Consider the following 18,313-nt stretch of genomic DNA (forward strand, 5'->3'; position numbering starts at 1 on the left):
TTCAAACTGCCTCTTATTCTTTAGTCCTCAATGGTGAAACATTTGGTCACTTCAATGGGGCAAAGGGTTAAGACAAGGTGACCCTTTATCCCCTCTACTTTTTACCATTGCTATGGAGTATCTGAGTAGAATTTTGGCCTATACTACAAGTAATTTCTCTTTTAAATTCCACCCTCTTTGTGGCCAGATGAAGCTTTCACACTTAATGTTTGCAGACGATTTGCTCTTGTTTTGTAAGGGTGACATTGCTTCTATAATGGTTTTATTAAGGTCTTTTGCCACTTTCTCTGTTGCTTCTGTTCTGAGCATGAACTCTACTAAGACTGATGCTTATTTCAATGGGATCTCTAATGGTGTGAAAGAAGATATTCTGCAGATCTCAGGTTTCCATGAGGGGCACATGCCTTTTAAGTACTTAGGAGTTCCAATTACATGTGGTAGAATGACAAAATCTGATTGTAATTTGCTAGTGGAGAAGCTGATTTGCAGGATTAGAAGCTTTGGCTCTAAGAAGCTCTCCTATACTGGAAGATTGGTCTTGGTCAACTCAGTACTTTCTGCTCTCTATAATTACTGGGTAAATATTTTTCTTATCCCTAAAGGTGCTCTCAATAAAATTAACTCCATATGTAGAAATTACTTATGGGATGGGAGTGTGGATTATATAAGGGTTCCAATGGTGAGTTGGGAGAAGGTTTGTTCACCAAAGGAGGAAGGAGGACTGGGCATAAAGGATAGTCTGTCATGGAATATAGCTGCCATAGGAAAACTTGTGTGGTGGATATATTATAGTCCAGATAGACTATGGGTAAAGTGGGTCAATCAAATTTATCTGAAGGGAGCTGACTGGCAGGAGTATCATCCTAGTGGGGATGTGAGCTGGGGATGGAAATCCATCTGCAGAGTCAGGGATAGGTTAGCTTCTGGATATCATAATGGTCAGTAGATGCTTGATAACAAAGGTTATACTGTGGGTAGTGGTTATGAACTGGTAAGGCAGAAGTTTCAGGCTGTTAAGTGGAATCAGTGTGTTTGGAATGGATGGTGTATACCTAGACACCAATTTATTGGCTGGCTCATTGCCAGAGAAAGTTTGCAGCTCAAGATGAAACTCTTTCAATTAGGAATAGCTGCTGATGATGATGATTGCCTGCTATGTAGTAATGCTTCTGAGACTCACAAACATCTGTTTCAGGAGTGTACTTATGGCAGGAGGGTGTTCTCTGAGATTAATAACCTGTGTAACATGTCAATACCTATGTCTAATCATATGCAGTGGGCTGGGAATGGGCATGTTTCACGTTTGCAGAAGGGTGTCCTTTTGTGTATAGTTATGGCTGCTTACTATCACATATGGATGCAAAGAAACAAGGCAAGGGTGGAAGGATGTATCCTTAAACCGGATCTTCTCAGCAATCAGATTAGACGAGAAGTTCAAGCTAGGATTAATGCACGTCTTCTACCAGTGACAGATAGGAGAGACTTAGATTGGTTGAGGAGTGTTAAATTGTATTTGTAAACCCAGTTGGGTATTAAATTGTATTAGTCTGAATGATGTAATCTGTACTAGATTACTTGATTTTAATGGAAGCTTACATTTCACCAAAAAAAATGCAGTTTACCTTTATTAGCCTTATTTATGTAAAAATTAAACAATTATTGATGTTATAAAATTAATTAGGAGATAAATATTGTTTAATAGAAGTAGTATGTAACACCCTCATTTATTTAGGAGCCTTTAACAAGACATTCACGAATAAATAAGACTGCTACCATCTCGGAGTCCCGAGGTAGTGAAAAACAAAGGTAAACAATCCAAAGTACTTTATATAAATTTAATGAATAATGGTTTTATTACAACTTAATCAAACTGAATAAACTGAAATAATAATTAATTACATCTCGCAGCGGAATTAAATAAAGTGTATAACATAAATAACAAATGTCTGAAACTATGTGATCTAGACTCTTGGTAATCCTAGCCGAATTCCTCACGATCCCCCGAGCTCCCAAGTCAGCTAATTAAGTACCTGTTATTTAATCTGGTCCCCAAAAAAACGAAAATAAGCACAGTACGTCATCAATTAAAGCAGGCATCAATTTTATTTTGATAGGATAGAAAACAAGTCAACCAAAAGGTCAAGTATGATAAATAAACAACAGTTAATATGCAATGCAGTATGCCATGATATGCAAATGAGCTCATCACCCGAAACTCCCATTCATCCCGCCAATCCCTGGCCTGGGGTATTCATCATCCAACTGAAGTTAAGGTATTCAATCATCCAAGAGACAAGTCCTGCATAACCAGCCTGGGGAAACCAATGCAAGTGCTATGCAATATGATTGCAACAAATAATAATAGTAATCATCTCAGACACGAAGTTGGGGCATCTGTGACACCCCCATGCTCCAAGTGCCTTACCAGGACCACTCAAGTATAAAGCTGTCACCATCTCGGTTTTCCGAGGCAATGATAATAAAAGAAAATAAAGAAACAACATTTAAATAGTATAAAGTTTAAATGAGTAAATACAATCCAAAACCAACTGCCAAAATACGGTTTACATGATCTCAAAACACTGTCTAAAGAAACGATCAAAACTACAGCGGAAGACTCTATCATCTGATTGCGACACATCCCAGCTATCCCATGTATCTCGACTCATACCTGCTCAAAAACTGCTCACCATCCCCGAATGGATCACCACAGTTTTTAAAACAATTAAACGGGGTCAGTACTAATCACACAATTTACATAACTCAACAAAACAACACACAACACAGCTCAATCGTCACAGATATACTCCGAACTCCATCACCAACTCCACCATACTGACTACACACTAAAGTGTGTAGCCCTGCCAGAGTACCCATCGCAACAGGTTACTCCTCGCCGCCAGTGGGGGACCACAGCCATTCCCACCTAATTCCCGCTCATCTCCGTCGAGCGATAAACCCAAATCCATTAATGTGCACATCCCTTCTGGGGCGGGTTCCAAAGAAGGCAAATCATGGGCGTGAAGCCACTCCCGCAAGTGACTCCACTCAGCCAGGGACGCACCCTGAAGAACACAGACAGATACAATCACACGCAACTACTAATCAACAATCAAACCTAACAACTGTCACAATACTCGTACGATAAAACTCAACAATCACAAAGTACAACCAACACATCATGTGACTAATACTGAGTAGGGAAACCTTACCTGGAATGCAATACAATCAGACGATCTCAACAGCTGTTATCAAAAAGCCTCCTCTACGAATCCTCCTCCTAACATATGATCACATAATTACTAACAATCATAAAAACTAACAAAACCCCCAAACCCCCAAATTAGGGTTTAAACAAACTTAATAAAATACTATAAAATCGGTACGTGGATCTTACCCTCGACGCAAGGATCACAAGAATGTAAAGGATGATGAATTCCGACCTCTCAAGCTCCAGGATTTGTCAATAATGCGAAGTACGTAGGTTGAAATCTCTTTTGAAGTAATTAGGTTTGATAAAAGTGTATTATGAAAGTGACGGAAAGGTTTATATACTAATTCGCATTATTAACAAAACTCGACAAAACATTACCCATAAACCGAGCTACTCGATCGAGTAGCTGACGTACTCGATCGAGTGCCACTTACTCGATCGAGTACCCAGGATGCTCGATCGAGTATCCTAAAGGCATAATACTTTTCTAAAAACCAAAAACCCCTTACTCGACAGAGTAAGGCCCACTCGATAGAGTACCCAGAGACTCATAAAACCGTAGTATTACAGTCTTCCCTCCTTAAAAAGAACTTCGTCCCCGAAGTTCAAACCACAACAAAACAAAACATACCACCACACTCCTGACACAACAACCAACATAAAACTCAACATAAAAACATGCTACCAACCAAACTCAACCCGACTCAAACCACTACAAAACATACCGACACAACACAAAAGGGTGTAAAACTCTTTGCAATCATCTCCTACCCCCCTAAAAGAAACAAGGTTACGTCCCCATAATCATACATACCTGATAAAAAAGGAAAGGGTAACGCTCTCTCATGGCCTCCTCCGCCTCCCATGTAGCTTCCTCTACCTCATGATTAGACCAAAGGATCTTAAGCAAAACTGTCTCACCACTCCTAGTCTTCCTAACTTTCCGGTCAAGAATCTTCTTAGGCACCTCTAGATAAGACAAGGACTCATCTAGCTCTATGCTCTCTGCCTCCAACACATGTGACGGATCACTCACATACTTCCGCAATTTAGATACATGAAACACATTATGCACTCTCTCCAACGCAGCTGGTAAAGCCAAACGATAAGCAACCTCTCCAACCCGGTCTAAGATCTCATAAGGTCCTATGAAATTCTGACTCAACTTGCCTTTCTTCCCAAATCTTATAACCCCACGCATAGGAGACACTTTCAGAAGAACCTTGTCCCCAACCTGAAACTCTATATCTCGGCGATGTAGATCTGCATAACTCTTTTGCCTATCCTGAGCCGCTCTCATCCTTTCTCTGATCAACTTAATCTGCTCAACCATCTCTGGTCCTAGAACCACTGCCTCAGCACTATCGTCCCAACAAATCGGACTCCGACATCTCTTCCCATATAAATCCTCAAACGGTGCCATGCCAATACTGGTGTGGTAGCTGTTGTTGTAAGAAAACTCAATCAAATCTAATCTCTGCTCCCAGCTACCAACAAAATCCATCGCACAAGCTCATAACATATCCTCAAGAGTCTTGATTGTTCTCTCAGTCTGACCGTCTGTCGCAGGATGAAATGCTGTACTCATCTTCAATGTCGTTCCCAAAGATTCCTGCAACTCTTTCCAAAACTTTGAGATAAATATCGCATCTCTGTCAGATACTATGTCCTTAGGCACTCCATGCAATCTCAACACATACTCCCGATAAGCCAAAGCTAATTGTGCCTTGGTCCACGTATATTTCATTGGCACAAAATGAGCTGACTTGGTCAGTCGATCCACTATTACCCATATCATGTTGTTACCCTGTTGACTCTTTGGCAAACCCACGATAAAATCCATTCCCACTTCCACTCAGGTACCTCTAAAGACTGAATCTTACCTTGTGGTCGTCGCTGATCCTCTTTAACTCTCTGGCATGTCAAACAACGGGCCACAAACTCAACTGTCTCTTTCTTCATCCCAGGCCACCAGAACGTGTTCTTTAAATCCTTGTATAGCTTGTCACCACCTGGATGCACTGAATATGGTGTACAATGTGCCTCTGTCATGATTGTCTTTTTCAGCTCCTCATCATTAGGGACACACTACCTTCCATCAAACCTCAAACTACCATCTGAATGAATAGAGAATCTAGACACTGTCCCTTTCTCTACTCCAGCTCTCCACTCCACCATCTTAGGGTCTAAAGCCTATTTACCTCGAATATCATCATAAAGATCAGGCTGCACTGTCAAATCTCCCATGGCATCCCTTCTCTGCATCATATGTATCCCAAACTTCCCCACCTTATCTCTCAACCTCATCAAATATAAAGCTGTACACAAAGAATGTACACTCTTCCTGCTCAAGGCATCAGCAACAACATTGGCTTTCCCTTCATGGTAGATAATATCCATGTCATAATCGCCAATCAACTCCATCCACCTTCTCTGTCTCATGTTCAACTCTTTTTGAGTGAAGATGTACTTAAGACTCTTGTGATCAGAGAATACCTTAAAGGTCGCCCCATAAAGGTAATGCCTCCAAATCTTGAGAGCAAACACCACTGCACCCAACTCTAGATCGTGTGTAGGATAATTCTCCTCATAAGGCTTCAATTGCCTAGAAGCATAGGCAATCACTTTACCGTTCTGCATCAACACACATCCCAACCCATTCTTTTAGGCATCTGTATAAACCTCAAAGTTCTCACTCCCTTCAGGCAATGCTAAGATAGGAGCTATGGTCAAACGCTCCTTTAATGTTTGGAACGCCGTCTCACAACTCTCATCCAAACGAAACCTGTTCTCTTTCCTCATCAACGCTGTCATAGGTCTAGCAATCTTGGAGAAATCCTTCACGAACCCTCTGTAATATCCAGCTAAACCCAAGAAACTCCTGATCTCAGCAACATTCTTTGGTGCTTCCCACTTGGTCACTGTCTCAATCTTTGCCGGATCCACAGCTACCCCATCCTTAGAGATCACATGCCCCAGAAAAGCAACTCTCTCTAACCAGAACTCACACTTGGACAACTTAGCATATAACTCGTGCTCCCTCAAGGTCTGCAACACAATCCTCAGATGCTCCTCATGTTCCTCCTTAGTCTTAGAATAGACTAAGATGTCATCGATAAAAACCACCAAAAACTTGTCCAGAAACTGACTAAAAACTCTGTTCATCAAATCCATAAACACATACCGGTGCATTAGATAACCCAAAAGGCATCACCACATACTCATAATGGCCATACCTCGACGTGAAAGCTGTCTTTGCTATGTCCACCTCCCTAATCTTCACCTGATGGTACCTCGACCTCAAATCAATCTTGGAAAAGACTGATGCACCACTCAACCGATCAAACAGGTCATCTATCCTTGGCAAAGGATACTTGTTCTTCATTGTCACTCGGTTCAGCTCCCTGTAATCTATACACAACCTCAAGCTCCCATCTTTCTTCTTCACAAAAAGAACTGGTGCTCCCCACGGTGATACACTAGGTCCAATGTATCCCTTCTCTATCTGATCATCTAGCTGTTTCCTGAGCTCCTCCAACTCCTTAGGACCCATCCGGTACGATGCCTTAGAGATTGGCCTCGTCCCCGGTTTCAGCTCAACCGTGAAATCTATGTCCCTCTTCGGTGGCAACCCCGGAATCTCCTCTGGAAAGACATCTGAAAACTCACCCACCACTGGTATCTGATCAACTGTCGGACTCTCTATCTGGTCATCTCTCACAAGGCACAAGATCAACGGGCATCCCTTCCTCAGATAAGACTTTAAGGTCACAGCTGCAATCAACTTAACTTTGGGTTTGACCACAAACCCACGATAAGACACACTAACGCCCTTAGGACCTCTCAAAGACACATTTTTTTGATGACAGTCTATCTTAGCTTTGTACTTTCCTAACCAATCCATCCCAACTATCATCTCAAAACCGTTTAAAGGAAACTCTAGCAAGTCTACAGGTAGATCCACTTGCCCAACTAACAAAGATACATCCCTAAACAACCTCCCACACGTTACAGACTCTCCCGAAGGTATAAAAACTTGCTCACTTACAGACTCGTATACCCTCAGACCCAACCGTTTAACATGACTCGAAGATACAAACGACTGAGACGCCCCTGAATCAAATAAAATAAAGGTATGAATACCGTTAACAAGAAAGGTACCAGTGATAACATGTGCGTCGTCCTCAGCTGCTTTCTTTTCCATCATATACAACTTTCCACTGGTCTTCTGTCCACCTCCCTGGACAGTACTGGCTGAAGTAGTCGGCTTAGTACCCGATCCCTGATTGTTGTTATTGTTCGTAGCTGATTTCTGATAAGAATTACCGCCATTGCGGTTACCTCCACCCTAGTTACCCTGACCTCCCCGGTTGTTCCATGACCCAGCTGGTCTGTTGCTCGCATAACTCTGTCCCGGACCCTGAGAATAGCTCCCCTGAGCCGATCTCTGAAAAGCTCCTGGTACACTCGTGCACTCATGTCTCTTGTGTCCTACACCGCTACAGCCAAAGCAGGTCATCCGCCAACTACCACTACCGCTCCCACGGCCATGCCTAAAGGAAGCCCCAACACTGAACCCCGAGCCGGAAGAAAACGCTCTAGTTTGATTGTGGTTGCCTTTCTTGTAATTAGATTGGCCACCACCCTCACTCTCCACCAACCTCTCAGCTCTCCCAGCTCTCTCGTAAGCTTCCTTAACATTAGTAAGGATTCCCACGGGTAACTTTTCCATAATCTTGGGGGTCAACCCCTTCTCAAACCTCAGCGCTAGGTTCTCATCACTCAACCCCATGTCCTTAGCATACCTAGACTTCTCATTGAACTGCCGGTAATACTCAGCTACCGACATATCAGATGTTATCCTGAACCCATCAAACTCCTCCCTCAGCTTACTCCTCACATGCTCAGGTAAAAACTCTCTCCTCGTAGCCCTCCGGAACTCTTCCCAAGGTATAGCAGGCAGACCCTGCGTCGCATACATCTCCCTAGCACCCACCTTCACCTTATCCCACCACTCACCAGCTGCTTCCCTCAAGTAGAACGCAGCTTGTTCTACTTTCATCTCATCAGGACAATGTACCAGATCCAGAATGTTCTCCATCTCACGATGCCAATTGTCAAGAAGAATTGGCTCCCCGGTCCCCTTATACTCTTTTGGGTTAAACCTCGCTATGTAAATAATGATCTTAGAGTGATCAACCTCCTGATCTTTCCCCACTCTCTTAAGGGCCTCCGTAAGAGCATCTTGATGCTCCAACATCTTAACTATAGCATCAACGTTTATGCTCTCAGCTCTCGCATACAGAGGGGTTTTCTTTGGCAACATCTTGAAACTATATAAGAAAAGGTAGATATAAACATACATACTATAACTCAAAATACGAAAACAGCTTGCCCAGAACCCACTCGATCGAGTGCCAAAACCCACTCGCTCGAGCTGAGGCTACTCGATCGAGTGCCCCATGTACTCGATCGAGTACCCCGACTCCAGACCCAAAACAGACCTTCTGATCTCTAACCTACTCGATCGAGCTGACAAGCCACTCGATCGAGTGTCCCCTACTCGATCGAGTGCCCCTATGTACTCGATCGAGTACCCAAAAACATGATTCTGATCATAAAAAACGTCAAATACCCACTCGATCGAGTCAGACCAACTCGATCGAGTACCTCACCCACTCGATCGAGTGCCCCCCACTCGATCGACTCATGCAGACTCGTGAATACTACCCGCATGTTATCTCACATACCCCCAACGTACTATGCATTCATTATTATCTCAACATTATAATTACAACTACGCATGCAAATCTACGCAATTCCTCATACAATCAACAAAATAATCTACTTCATGTTATCAAGTGCCACATTATAAACAACCATCATGCTTCTTTATTCAAATCAACATATAAACATACTTCACCGACTTTTCAACCATAATTTCAATTCTCCACTTTCAACATTCAATGATTCTCAACATATATCGTTACGTACTCATACAAACCAAAAGACAACACATACGACTCGTACATATACCCCCCCATGTGACCGGTTCAAAATTGTAGGGCGAGTTCGCGACTTTAGGACGTCTCCCAAGTCTTTGCATTAGCACCTACAACCTTTACCCCGGGTTCATTTTAATTGACTCCCTATGTTCATTAGATTCATTAGTTACAGGTTTCAGGATCATCGCTTTGATACCACTTTGTGACACCCCCATACTCCAAGTGCCTTACCAAGACCACTCAGGTATAAAGCTGTCACCATCTCGGTTTCCCGAGGCAGTGATAATCAAAGACAATAAAGAAACAACATTTAAATAGTATAAAGTTTAAGTGAGTAAATACAATCCAAAACCAACTGCCAAAATACGGTTTACATGATCTTAAAACACTGTCTAAAGAAACTATCAAAACTACAGCGGAAGACTCTATCATCTGATGGCGACACATCCAAGCTATCCCATGTATCTCGACTCAAACCTGCTCAACTGTGGGTTAATATCCGTATACTACCCTTTAATTGCAGGACTATAACGTAAATTTAAACATGCAATTTATAGTCATAAAACGAAAAACATAATGAAATGATTAATGTATAGAAATCAACCTCGGGTCCTTTGATGCACGGCGTAAAGAACAGAAATCAAACCAGATTCCCTCCTAATTGTTGCACCCAAGACCTTGTCCGAGATATGCCCTTGTGCTAGATGGTGTTCTCCGATTGCTTTGCAATATTGGGAGAACTGATGTGTGTTTTTTTCGAGATGAGAGATCTCAGGTTTTTCAGAGGAGAATACTCTTCAAAACCCTAATTTTTGTTTCAAATGATGATTAGGTCAGAAGGGAGGAGAAGCTCTCCCTTTTGATTCCTCTCACTCGGCAAAACCGAGACCCACACAAGGGAAGTGGGCTTCCACTTCCTCTTGGTTTTAACTCGTGGTCCGGTTCATTAAATTCCAAATGTATATGACGCGGTTTGATTATAAATCGTCATCGGTTATCGGAAATTAAGGCATCCTAATAATACGGGTTAGCTGAATTATTAATTCGTGTCCGACAAAAAAAAATATTGTATAATTATATTCAATATACATTTAATTAAATATAAATCGTTTTATATTTAATTTTACGAATTAACTAGTTAATTCGCCTTAGCCCATGATATTTAATCCGTATTAAATATAATATCTCAACATCACATATTTGACTAATTACTAGTCAAATAACTCGGACTAACTTGGTTAGTCAATCTTGGCATCTACATGACAAGTATTTTCATACCGTCACATCTCTCGAACGTATCCTATAGGTGTGACTTTTAGGGACCAGTTGATCACCGCCATCCGTATGACAATAACGTCAAACTTATCTAGCAAGCCAACCGTTATTGATAAACGTGGATCAAGTGATAATAATACCAAAAGTATGCCCTTTGATCCTTTTAGAGGTTTATGAGTCCTTGCACTAACCGTTAAGGACACCAACCCCAACAAGCTCCCACTTGTCCGTACAAGTGCATGTGCAATGACGTTATCCGCACTAATTGGAGGACACAAGCTCCAACAAACTCCCACTTGTCCGTACAAGTGTATGTGCGATAACCGAATCTCATATTCATTTAAAATCTCTCCCACTCAATGTAAAACAATTTGCAGATCCGGATCCGCAAAGGTCGTATTTTACAATCGATCTGTATCAAGAGTGGTTTCCCCGACTAGAGAGTAACTTAACTGATAAAACGAATCCGTATTCGAGCATGGCCATGCATTTCGATTCTGACTCCTCGAGTGGCCCCGAGAAATATCGAGTACCGATAAAGGCTGAATATTTCCTTCAACTCGAACTCCTTCCGATCTAAGCACAAAGCATGAAATGACCAGAAAAAATCTACTTGGCCCCCGTTACGGATGACCGTGAGAAAGAAACCAAAGTCACCCAAAATGCCTTAGTCTCAAGAGACAGTCGATAGTCAAAAGAATCGACTCTTAGGATCACTATGGAGGTCCTATCCACGACCGGGCACGGAATGTTATAAAACATTTAGGACTCCACGTCGATGTCACAATAGTGTCCTACGAAATATCCGTATAAATCGCCTCTGTGATTGGTCAGTCAATCGGTTGACTTATGGCTCGTTGAACCCACCATCAACCAACGTTACAAAATAATTGCGAGTTATCACTCATGTGGGCAATTAAGGACTAAAAATATAATGTTCGTTCAGTTCACTTTGTGGTGTTCAAAATTTGTCGTACAAAACCACATGAAAAACAAAATATATATAAAATATCAAAACGATGATGTTGTATAGAGTACAAAAGCGAATTAATCTGATCCATAAAAGAGTACTACAACTTAGGAACACGTTTAATTCCCATGGAATTAACATGCCCTTCATGCTTGTCTTGTCGTAATGCTTTAGTGAGAGGATCTGCTATGTTATCATCTGTAGCAATCTTTTCTATCACTACTTCCTTTTGCTCCACGTAATCCCGGATTAGATGAGCTTTCCGTTGTACATGTCTAGACTTGTTGCTAGACTTTGGCTCCTTAGCTTGGAAGATGGCACCACTATTGTCGCAATAGATGGTGATCGGGTCATTCGAACTAGGCACTACGAGAGAGCCCATGTAAGAATTGACGCATCCATATCGCTTCCTTTGTAGCTTCGGACGCGGCATAGTACTCGGACTCGTCGTAGAATCTCTGTAACAGTTTGTTTCGAACTCTTCCACGATCGAGCGCCATTAAGAGTAAAAACGAATCCAGATCGAGATTTCGAATCATCTCGATCCGTTTGGAAGCTAGCATCTGCAGAATCGGTTGCGCATAGCTTTTGAGAGCCTCCATAAGTCAATGCCCAATCTTTAGTCCTCCGTAGGTACTTAAGAATGTTCTTGACAGCCAGCCAATGTGGTTCACCCGGATCCGTTGGAATCGACTTGTCATACTCAATGCATATGCCACGTCCGGACGTGAGCATATCATGGCATACATGATTGATCCTATAGCCGAAGCATAAGGAATCCGTGTCATGCGCTCTTTCTCTTCCGGTGTCTCTGGTGCCTGAGACTGGCTCAAATGCACCCCTGGAGCCATAGGAAGGAACCCCTTCTTGGAGTTAGTCATACTGAATCTCTCTAGGACTTTGTCTATGTAAGACTCGATCGAGAGATAACATCCGTCGTGATCTATCTCGATAGATACGGATGCCTAGAATTCTTTGTGCCTCTCCCAGATCTTTCATCCGGAAATGGTTTTTCAACCATACTTTCACCGAAGTTAAGACAGGTATGTCATTCCCAATCAGGAGTATGTCATCGACATACAATATTAGGAAGACAATCTTGCTCCCACTCGACTTGATATATAGACATGGTTCCTCGACCGATCGAGTAAATCCATTGTCTTTTATCACTTGGTCGAAGCGATGATTCCAACTCCTTGATGCTTGCTTAAGTCCATAAATGGAACGCTTAAGTTTGCACACTTTCTTAGGATGTATTGGATCAATGAAACCTTCGGGTTGTACCATGTACAACTCTTCCTCCAAAAAGCCGTTTAAGAAGGCGGTTTTCACATCCATTTGCCAAATTTCATAGTCATGAAAAGCGGCGATCGCTAAGATAATCCGAATGGAACGCAGCATGACTACGGGTGCAAAAATCTCATCGTAGTGCAAACCTGGCACTTGGGTGAAACCTTTAGCAACTAGTCGTGCTTTGTAGATATCTTGTTGACCTTCCACAGAATGCTTTATCTTGTAAAGCCATTTGCATTGAAGGGGACGAACCTTAGCAGGTAAGTCAACAAGATCCCACACGTTGTTCTCATACATGGAGTCCATCTCGGATTGCATGGCCTCAAGCCATAGCTTTGAGTCGAAACTAGTCATGGCACCTTTATAGGTTGTGGGTTCACTACTCGTTAGAAGTAGAACGTCATCTATGTCATGTTCCTCGACCATACCAATGTATCTGTCCGGAGGAATAGAGACTCTTCCCGACCTCCTAGGTTCCTCAGGAATATTCACCGCAGCCGGGATTGAAGGAACAGGTTCCTCCAATGGTTGCTCGGTGTTTGGTTCTCGAATCTCCGACAGGTCGAAGGTTCTATCACTCTTTGCATTCTCGAGAAATTCCTTCTCTAAGAATGTCGCACTAGCCGCAACAAAAACGCGTTGTTCGGTTGGCGAATAGAAGTAATGACCAAGTGTTCCTTTAGGATAACCTATAAAGTATGTCTTGACCGATCGCGGGCCGAGCTTATCCTCGTGTCTCCACTTGACATAAGCCTCGCAGCCCCAAACCCGTATAAAGGACAAGTTAGGGACCGTTCCCTTCCATAGTTCATATGGAGTCTTGTCAACAGCTTTAGACGGACTTCGGTTAAGTATTAGAGCGGCTGACAAAAAGAGCATAACCCCATAATGAATCGGGTAAAACCGTGTGACTCATCATGGATCGAACCATATCAAGTAGTGTTCGATTTCTCCGTTCGGACACACCATTCAATTGAGGTGTTCCAGGTGGAGTTAAGCGTAGGGCAATCCCACAAGTCCTTTAGGTGTTGATCAAACTCGTGAGAAAGATACTCGCCACCACGATCCGAACGCAGTGTTTTAATCTTTCTACCTAATAGGTTCTGTACCCTATTCTGGTATTCCTTGAATTTCTCAAAGGATTCACTTTTGTGCTTCATTAAGTAGACATAGCCATATCTACTTAAGTCGTCCGTGAAAGTGATGAAATACCTATAGCCTTCTCGTGCGGTGATTGACATAGGGCCACATACATCCGTGTGTATAAGTCCTAATAGGTCAGCAGCGCGCATTCCAACACCTTTGAAGGAAATACGAGTCATCTTACCGATGAGACATGATTCACACGTGCCAAATGATTGAAAATCAAAGGCCGAGATAGCTCCATGTTTGATGAGCTGTTTTACGCGTTTCTCATTAATGTGTCCCATACGGCAGTGCCATAGATACGTTTGATCTTTGTCACCAACCTTTAACTTTTTATTCATTACGTGTAATATTTCCGTGGTCTGATCTAAAACATAAATTCCGTTCATGGAGACGCCTTGTCAGTAAATCATATCGTGTAATGAGAAAATGCAAGTATTATTTTCTATTACAAATGAAAAACCAAGTTTATCAAGTGCAGAAACTGAAATAATGTTTTTCGAAAGACTAGGAACATAATAGCAGTCATATAAAGACAACTCAAATCCGCTAGGAAGCTGGATCACATATGTCCCCTTCGAGATGGCAGCCACTCTTGCTCCATTCCCAACACGTAGGTCCACCTCACCCTTTACGAGGGGTTCGATGTTTCGGAGCCCCTGCACATGATTACACAGATGAGAACCACAACCAGTATCAAGTACCCAAGTTCCGTAACTTGCGTGGTTAATCTCAATCATATGAATAAAAGTAGAAGAAGAGGAAGACATACCAACAGGTTTAACACGACCTGCCTTTAAGTCCTCATGATAAACAGGACATGTGCGTCTCCAATGCCCAGTCTTGTGGCAGTGATGGCATTCCATGTTTTCATTCTTGCTCTTTGTCGCGCCCGATGAGGTGCTCGACTCACCAGGCCCACTCTTACCCGAACCCGACTTCTTGAACTTCGCCTTACCTACTGCTAGGTTTGCCTGAGCTTTGCCCTTACCTTTCCCTTTATTCGACACAACGAGAACATCTTGTTTCATGCTCCCACTGAACTTCATGTCCTTCTCGGTCTGTACGAGGAGGGAGTGCAGTTCATGCGGAGTTTTCTTCAAATCATTCATATAGTAATTCGCTCTAAATTGCGAATAACCATCGTGGAGTGAATGAAGAATACGGTCGATAACAATATTCTCGCTGATGTTACAGTTAAAGGTCTCCAGTTTCTCGACATTCTCAATCATGCTGAGAATGTGTGGGCTAACCGGTTGGCCCTTCTGGAGTCTCGCATCAAAGAAGCGAGTGGTATGCTCATAGGTCACGATTCTCGGTGCTTTCGAGAATTCCTTAGTGAGCGTGGTGAAAATCTTGTTTGCACCATGGGCTATGAAGCGTTTCTGCAAATTGGGTTCCATTGCAAAAATGAGTACGTTTTTAATCGCACCCGCTTCCATACAGAAATCATTAAACTTGGTGACTTCAGCAGCTCTAGCCGTGGGACCTGGGTTTGCCGGGATGGGCTCCAAGAGATATTTGAGCTTCCCGTCAGCAGCAGCAGCATTCCGTAATGCCGCCTCCCAGTCCGCGAAGTTGGATCCATCATTCTTCAGTCGAGTAGACTGATTCATCTGATTCATGAAGATCCGAAGCCAGGACTCACGGTCCAATGTGGCACTTGGCATTGGGTTATCACTTGAACCAGCCATTTGTTGTTTAGCAGTTTAAAATCGTGATCTACACCGGAAAAGAAAGAAAAACAAAACGAAATAAGCAACTCATCGAGGTGATTTAAGTCTATTTTAAAATTCATTTAAACATGTAGACTCTCGCACTTGCATAATTGATCTCCTCAAGAATGATACAAGTGATCCCAAGACTCAATTTCTGTAAATTGATAAGCCAACTGTTTAGCTAATTCTTACGGAAGAACTCTTGGTCGATAGATTTCCGTAAATCCTATCTATAGTCCACCATAGTCACGGGATCGTACGAGTGACCAAAGTGTTGAGATAAAATAGGTCAATCGGTTCCAACTTACCCGACGTAGAAGGGGTCATATTATGCCTACCGACGAAGAAGGGACTCATTGGAGTTTGACCTATAAAGACCGTTCTCAATTTTGGTTTATACGAGGAAGATCCCATCAACAAAATTATAATTCATTTTAAGTGAACGAATAACTAGCGTCTGTCGTGAATGAATTTATTTGGATGATGGCTTTAAAACGTGTGACATGAGAATGTCAATGAAAACTAACTCGTGACCTCTATATGTGTCAGTTTTCATGCAATAAATTAGGTGGTCTGGTTTTTAGGCGGAAAATGATGCATATTATCGTTGCATAAAAATAAATGAAAGAATGCAATACGTAAATAAAAATTTCCTAGTGTGGCCTATCCTAGTATAAGAACATAATACAACTTTGGAATCCACCGTTGGACCCGAAAAGCTTGTCTTGATGTTCCATCTTGATCCATGTAGCGGGAGTGAGCATCCGGTCTCCATCTTTGGTCTTCTCAAAAATTACAATTAAAATTACAAAATATAAACCTATTTACATTCTAATTAAAAGCTGTAATTACAAGTGAAAAATCCAAAACGGAGATACGAAATCTCAAAATACAACCAAGACCGTGTTCCATCATTACGGTAACACGTTCTACTAAGGCCACACTAAGTTACAACCGTTTGTAAAATTAAATACGTAATAAAAGGGCATTCACGGCATTCAAAAATTAACGATAAATAAAAATGCATCAACTAAAAACAAATTCATTCGTGACATAATTCCGTAATTATGTTAAATTTATCCAAACCACCTTTTAATGATTAAAATTCATGTGATAAAACCGCTTCTATCAATTTAATTTTAATCTAATACAGTCCGTTACTTTAAATACGCTTTAAAATAACTTAATGGTACGTGTGTGAACCGTTTCACAATCATAGCGAGTGTACAATATCCGTATAATGTACATTATGAAGTCAAAAAAAAATTTAAATCAAAAGAAACAAATTTTCAAAGTTGTCAAAGATTTAAATCCCTCGATCCAGGGACATAAGTGCTCGATCGAGGGACAGAGGGCTCGATCGATGAATCGCAAGTCGATCGAGAGGTATGCTAATCAGAGGTACTCGATCGACAGAATCGGTGGTCGATCGAGGACTTATATCAAGTAATCTTGCTCGATCGAGTACGAGGACTCCTCGATCGAGCAAAGTGGGGTTTTAAAAGCGGTCGATCGAGTACAACAAGGACTCGATCGAACAAAAACTTGTCAGAAAAACCACTCGATCGATTAAAAACTTGGTCGATCGAGTGCAAAAGTCTCTGAAAACTTAAAACCCTCGTGAAACAGTTTTGGTGAAACAAAACAAACGCTATTTTGATCAAAGCGATTGAAAACAAAACTACAAAATGCTAGACATTAACATATTGTTATAATGATCGGGTAAAATAACAATATGCATAATATCAAAACGAAAATAACCCGTGTAAAACATGTCACGATACGGTTTTCGAGACAAAACAACAACAAGAGCAACCGAGTAAACAGGACACGGTTCCCAATGCAACCAAAAACGCAGCAATATGAGAAAAAAATATCGCCGTGAGAATTACCGCAGCCGCACGGAATTTTAGACAAAACAAAAATCGTTTCAAGATAGTTTTATGAAAAACACATGGAAAAATTCACGTGGCCTCGCTCTGATACCACTTGTGGGTTAATATCCGTATACTACCCTTTAATTGCAGGACTATAACGTAAATTTAAACATGCAATTTATAGTCATAAAACGAAAAACATAATGAAATGATTAATGTATAGAAATCAACCTCGGGTCCTTTGATGCACGGCGTAAAGAAAGTAAATCAAACCAGATTCCCTCCTAATTGTTGCACCCAAGACCTTGTCCGAGATATGCCCTTGTGCTAGATGGTGTTCTCCGATTGCTTTGCAATATTGGGAGAACTGATGTGTGTTTTTTCGAGATGAGAGATCTCGGGTTTTTCGAGGAGAATACTCTTCAAAACCCTAATTTTTGTTTCAAATGATGATTAGGTCAGAAGGGAGGAGAAGCTCTCCCTTTTGATCCCTCTCACTCGGCAAAAACCGAGACCCACACAAGGGAAGTGGGCTTCCACTTCCTCTTGGTTTTAACTCGTGGTCCGGTTCATTAAATTCCAAATGTATATGACGCGGTTTGATTATAAACTGTTATCGGTTATCGGAAATTAAGGCATCAGCTAATAATACGGGTTAGCTGAATTATTAATTCGTGTCCGACAAAAAAAGTATTGTATAATTATATTCAATATACATTTAATTAAATATAAATCGTTTTATATTTAATTTTACGAATTAACTGGTTAATTCGCCTTAGCCCATGATATTTAATCCGTATTAAATATAATATCTC

The 18,313-nt window shown here is 41.6% G+C and overlaps 1 protein-coding gene across 1 annotated transcript; it reads left to right on the top strand.

Annotated features, from left to right (window-relative positions):
• Positions 1-946: 946 nt before the first annotated feature.
• LOC141629098 (uncharacterized) lies at positions 947-1,519 on the top strand. Its single transcript, XM_074442159.1, has one exon. The coding sequence runs from the start codon at positions 947-949 to the stop codon at positions 1,517-1,519; it is 573 nt and encodes a 190-aa protein (XP_074298260.1).
• The last annotated feature ends 16,794 nt before the right edge of the window (positions 1,520-18,313 follow it).

This window comes from Silene latifolia, chromosome Y (assembly GCF_048544455.1).
Source record: "Silene latifolia isolate original U9 population chromosome Y, ASM4854445v1, whole genome shotgun sequence".
Taxonomy (NCBI): domain Eukaryota; kingdom Viridiplantae; phylum Streptophyta; class Magnoliopsida; order Caryophyllales; family Caryophyllaceae; genus Silene; species Silene latifolia.

Bases quoted from the DNA above. Each gene is read 5' to 3' on its own strand.
- LOC141629098 (XM_074442159.1), top strand. From the start codon at position 947: ATGCTTGATAACAAAGGTTATACTGTGGGTAGTGGTTATGAACTGGTA.